General features: G+C 45.2%; 1 protein-coding gene across 1 annotated transcript; it reads left to right on the forward strand.

Annotated features, from left to right (window-relative positions):
* Window positions 1-1,147: 1,147 nt before the first annotated feature.
* Window positions 1,148-5,101, forward strand: LOC311268567 (transcription factor Sox-9-like). Its single transcript, XM_084372256.1, has 3 exons — window positions 1,148-1,878; window positions 2,265-2,512; window positions 2,845-5,101. Exons 1-3 carry the CDS (start codon window positions 1,451-1,453, stop codon window positions 3,618-3,620), a joined length of 1,452 nt encoding a protein of 483 aa, XP_084228382.1. The 5' UTR covers window positions 1,148-1,450; the 3' UTR covers window positions 3,621-5,101.
* Window positions 5,102-5,961: the final 860 nt, after the last annotated feature.

A 5,961-nucleotide genomic window follows, 5' to 3' on the forward strand; every position in this document is an offset into this window, starting at 1 on the left:
ATTATTATTATTATTATTATACCAAATTATTTTAGAATTACACCCTGCATACCTTGCTACAAATTATATATTTATAAATACTGATCTTTTACTAGAGAAAAAAAAGCTTTTAAGATTTTATAGACGAAGAGGGAGATTCAGTCATTTTAAGAAACATTTTAAAGATCTTTTGCTTTTTTATTTTCTATCTGCTCGTTCAGACCCAAAAATTACTTCAAATGTAAAAAAATAAATAAATAAAAAGTAGAGCTTCAGTGTTAAAATATGTATAGTCGGTTTGGATCATTGCAGTCGCCGCGCTGCCGCCAGGCTTCCTCTGGAGGTGTTTTTGGACTGCTGTCTCCCCCTGTTGGTGCGTGTTGTCACTGCTCGGCGCTGAGAGACCGACTGGAGGCTGCAGCTCCGGAGCGGCTGTCTCTGCGCGCAACACACGCATGAGTCTGCCCGCATTTACTCAAGACACAAACAAACATCGGCGCTGTTATCTACGAGAATCCTCTCTCGGTTCTTAATCATCCGGACAGTGGATCACATTAACATCTCACGCAAACAGCTGATTATTTAGCCTTCAGAAAACAAACTCGGAGACAAAGATAAGTTCAGACAGGAGATTAAAAATGAGACATGTCAGATTACACAGATGAGAATTTGTCAGTCTGGGGATGAATTGTGTGAATATTGAAATGATTTCTGTCAAATGTAAATAAAATACATGACTTTCTTTATATTTGAACAGTCCTGATGATGGTTATATCTGCTGTAATCGTGTGTCTGTCTTCAAATTAAAAAAACAAACTGGATCGTATAGTTTATCTCACTTATAAAAGCATAATGTTTTACATTATTTTATAATTTTGTAGTTGGGATTTGAAGTTATACGCTCTTATTTTCAGGCTGTGATATTTCATTTTTCATTTTCTTTTTGTTTAAAGTTACATTTGAATGAAATGAAATGAAAGGTTATGAGGGGAAAATACACCTTTTTCCTGCTTGACTCGGGTTTTCACTGTTGTTGACTGCATGAGCTCTCCAGAGCAGAGTCATGTTACGGTCTCCGCCTCCAAAAAGTTTCCCCCAATCATTTCCTCGCCCTCAAAGATAAATCCAGGCATCGCCTCCTGTGCCTGTAGACTCTTCTGCACAAACCTCCAGGAGCACATCTCCCGCTCTCGCGTTTCTCTTTAAAGTCACACTTTACAAAGTTTGAGCATCAGAAAAAGCGACCACTTTTGCATTTTGCCTTCTTGTGTGCGAGATTGTGAAAAGTCGAAGGAGCGTCCGAAACTTTCTTTTTTGGCTCTTTTTCTTTTTTTGCACTCTAACGGATTCAAGGTTGCCAGTCAAGCTGTGCGCCCTCGCAGGCTGTCACTGCAGTCTTCGGACACTTGGATTTAGAAAGAAGGATTTTCTCCTTGTTTTACTGCAAGAAGCTGTGCGTTAATTTTCTCGCATGAATCTCCTCGACCCTTACCTGAAGATGACAGAAGAACAGGAGAAGTGTCACTCTGACGCTCCCAGCCCCAGCATGTCGGAGGACTCCGCGGGCTCGCCGTGCCCGTCCGGCTCCGGTTCGGACACCGAGAACACCCGGCCGTCCGATAACCACCTCCTCCTTGGCGCAGAGTACAAGAAGGAAGGCGAAGAAGAGAAGTTCCCCGTGTGCATCAGAGACGCGGTGTCCCAGGTGTTGAAGGGCTACGACTGGACGCTGGTGCCCATGCCGGTGCGCGTCAACGGCTCCAGCAAAAATAAACCACACGTCAAAAGACCCATGAACGCTTTCATGGTCTGGGCTCAGGCTGCACGGAGGAAGCTGGCCGATCAGTACCCGCACCTGCACAACGCGGAACTCAGCAAAACTCTGGGCAAACTTTGGAGGTAGGTTCGCTTTGCTTTTTTCCTCGCTTTTGCAGCGCGCTTTTACGCGCCGCTGTGCGCACCGAAATGCACCACCTGCCTGCTGATTCAAGCAGAGCTGTGCAGTCAGAGTTTAATTGTGCATTTTAAATTTTATTCCTCTGTGTTGCTTTTAAAAAAAATAAAAAAAAATTGTGATTTTGGACACGCTTCTTTAATTCCCATGCTCCAGTGCACGACCGCAAGATGACTTGCACAAACTTTTTTAGATGCTTCCAGCTAAAACAATTATATGCAATGATTCACTGAACTCTACATCGCTCTCATCAGTCACCAACAGTGTCTTGTGCTCGCTGGTAACGGAATGCATTTTAACGCGAACGCACGATTCTCTGTGATATTTTCAGATTGCTCAACGAGGTGGAGAAGCGGCCGTTTGTGGAGGAAGCTGAGCGCCTGAGAGTGCAGCACAAGAAGGACCACCCCGACTACAAATATCAGCCGAGGCGGAGGAAATCGGTCAAGAACGGGCAGAACGACCCGGAGGACGGCGAGCAAACGCACATCTCTCCAAACGCGATCTTCAAGGCGCTGCAGCAGGCCGACTCTCCTGCGTCCAGCCTGGGCGAGGTGCATTCTCCAGGAGAGCACTCAGGTAGGAAAAGAAAATGATGATTTTAAACTAAAGAAAGAAAGACAACTTCAATCATTTTTTAAAATATTTTTTAAAAACTGATTCAATTTGTTTCTATTCCTGGAAATCAAATCTTTAGAAGTGTTCATAAGGCCTTGAACAGACACCTGTTAGCGTTGAATGATTAATGATTAGTGTGTTTTACAAGCCATCATGCAAATACACCTGTCAGTGTAGCACCAATAAACTCCTCCTCCTGGAAGCATTTACATTTACACACTTCACTTTATCACAAGTCCTTCTTCAAATGAGATCTTTCACAATGAGGCTAACTCTGCCTTTCCTCCACCCAGGTCAGTCCCAGGGCCCACCAACACCCCCGACCACCCCCAAGACAGACCTCCCCTCCAGCAAAGCCGACCTGAAGCGCGAGGGCCGCCCCATGCAGGAGGGCACCAGTCGCCAGCTCAACATCGACTTCGGTGCCGTCGACATTGGCGAGCTGAGCAGCGAGGTCATCTCCAACATGGGGAGCTTCGACGTCGACGAGTTCGACCAGTACCTGCCCCCTCACAGCCACGCTGGGATGCCCGGAGCGACCCAGGCTGGCTACACCGGCAGCTACGGCATCAGCAGCTCCTCAGTCAGCCAGGCGGCCAACGTCGGGGCCCACGCCTGGATGTCCAAGCAGCAGCAGCAGCAGCAGCAGCAGCAGCACTCTCTGACCACCCTGGGTGGAGGAGGAGAGCAAGGCCAGCAGGGTCAGCAGAGAACCACCCAGATCAAGACGGAGCAGCTGAGCCCGAGCCACTACAGCGAGCAGCAGGGCTCCCCGCAGCACGTCACCTACGGGTCCTTCAACCTGCAGCACTACAGCGCCTCCTCTTACCCCTCCATCACGAGAGCACAGTATGACTATTCAGACCATCAAGGTGGTGCCAACTCCTACTACAGCCACGCAGCGGGCCAAGGCTCCGGCCTGTACTCCACCTTCAGCTACATGAGCCCCAGCCAGAGGCCGATGTACACCCCGATCGCCGACAACACCGGGGTGCCCTCTGTGCCTCAGACCCACAGTCCACAGCACTGGGAGCAGCAGCCCATTTACACACAGCTGTCCAGGCCGTGAGGAGGCCGCAGCACTGACTGTACAACAAACCATCTCATGCATAGACTTCTCTCTGCCTTCGGGGGCCTCGGTGCCGCCACGCCACACACACATCCTTCACTGCCGACAGAAAAACACGACAAGGACTTTTTTATAGTACTGAAAATATATCTTTGGATTGGCTCACAACAGTGCCTTTTGTATTGGTTGGAATTGTGATTATATTTTTTTAGATATCATGTTTAAAAAAAAGAAGCTAAATCCTCTGTGAGGACATACTGGTTTTAAATATTTTAGTATGTACTGTGTATGTGTTCTGCTCTCGCCATCAGAATCAGTGTCATCAGCATCCTCATCGTCGCGATTTGAAGGTCTTAACACACCTACAGGAGCAGGAATGCCGGGTAGAAAAAACACCCTCAGTGGCCTTACTTCTCACTGATGTATTTTTTTTTTTTTGTACAGAAGTAAGAAACAGCTGTTTACTGACACTGCCGTCTTATGATAGCCTACATTCTGCTTTGAGTTTTTTGTACTGTACATATTTTAACGTCATTCCCAGGAGATGCAAGAGTTGAGCAACGCAGGTTGGAAATAGATTTGAATTTTTGGCCATCGGTGAACTCGTCAAATATTCTACTTTCTTATTCTTCGCTTTAGCTCAAATGATTGTGTTGGAGACGCTATAGCAGGTGCCATGTAATTCTACTAGGGGCCTTACTGTGTTGGTAGATGTAACTGAGCGATGCTTGCTTTTTATCCGGGTACTGCCTTGATACCATCGGTGCCTCTGGAGCCACAGTAGGGAGGCTCCTTCCACTGGCAACGAAGTGTCAAAAAAAAAAACGCAGCGTAATTCTGACTTCCTGCTCGAGGAGATACAGGAAGTGACCTTTGACCTGACTCTCCTCAGCAGCCAGCAGGTCTGACTCTGGCGTGCTTCTGTCATTCCTCCAGCCCCGTCCTTCCTCCTAACCTCTTTTTGTTTTTCTTAATTTATTCTCTAGCATTAATTTTATTTGAAAATAACTATTTTGCAATTATCTTTTTTTGAATTCAGCAGCAGCTAACGGAGATGGTTTGCTGTCACATGTGGTACAAATTTGTTTATTTATCATTTGTAAATGTTTCCGTATAAAAAGTTCCTTTTATTCATGATCTAGTTATGTACAGATTACTTATAATTACAGGATGAGTCTCTCTCTAAAAAAGAAAAGAAAAACTGGAAGTTTTCTCTTTTTTTCTCATGCTAACAAAAATGAATTAATGGATATGGAAGCTGTTTTTTTGTTTTGTTTTTTTTTTGTAAAGAATTTGCTGGAATCAACAGGATACTTTTTGTTATTTTGGATAAAAAACGTTGTGTTCCTCATTTTATATTCTGTATCATTAGTTCTCATTTTGTCATCTTCTTAATGCAGTTTCCGTAGGTAAACATGGCGTCTTAAAAGCTTATCTTTTGTATTATATTGTTTGCAATAAAAACAAAACACTGAGAAATATGCAATCGTCCTGTGCCATTGATTATCAGCATGTGCCGTACACACGCCGACGGCGTTAGCCCGCTGTGTCCAGTGACCGGTGAGGGTTAGGCTTTTACCAGCTATGAAAAGACACCTTCCATAAATTTTATTCAGAGTCTGAATAACTTTGGTTCTTCATCCAACTCATATGCATCAAAGGAAAACAACGGAAGCGAGCGAGATTGTTTTATCGTGACACGGATAATTGAATTTCTGCATTAATCAGAGCCAGCTTGTCGGCTAACCACATGGTTAAGTTATGGTTAGAGAACAAAAATGATAATATTCGAGCCTGGGAGCGGTGCTCGTCGCTGCTGGCTTCTCAGACCATGAGGTCACAGGTCCATTATTACCACGGCCTATTGAGAAGACGTATGTCCGCACCTCTCCCCCCTCACCCCCGCCTGTAAACACGACAGCTTAAAGAAACAAACTAGACATTGAATATTGTTTATCCGTCACCGGCCAAGTAATATAGGAATAGGGCTGACCTTAATAAATCAGTGACAGTGTAAACACAATCAGGTACTATAGCTTTGTGTTGAAACTCGAGGCTCGCTCACAGATGACGTCTCTTTCCTCACATCAACCGGGCTGAACCTTTTCCCTGCCACCCACCGCTGCACCTCATCTCACTGCCATGGCCGGGACAGTTTAATTTAGCTTGACACTAGGACGTGACTTAAGACATCTACACATGCACAACAGAGTTATCAAGATTTGAGCAAAGCTGGTATTTTTGAGCTTTCACAGTATGTCAGATCATTTTGCAATTAAACACTGTTTTCGTAGATCTCAATATAAGTATTCACTGGCGTCATTCTGCAGGACTTCCTCTC

The sequence above is a fragment of the Pagrus pagrus genome, assembly GCF_965226575.1.
Source record: "Pagrus pagrus genome assembly, chromosome: 13".
Taxonomy (NCBI): Eukaryota; Metazoa; Chordata; class Actinopteri; order Spariformes; family Sparidae; genus Pagrus; species Pagrus pagrus.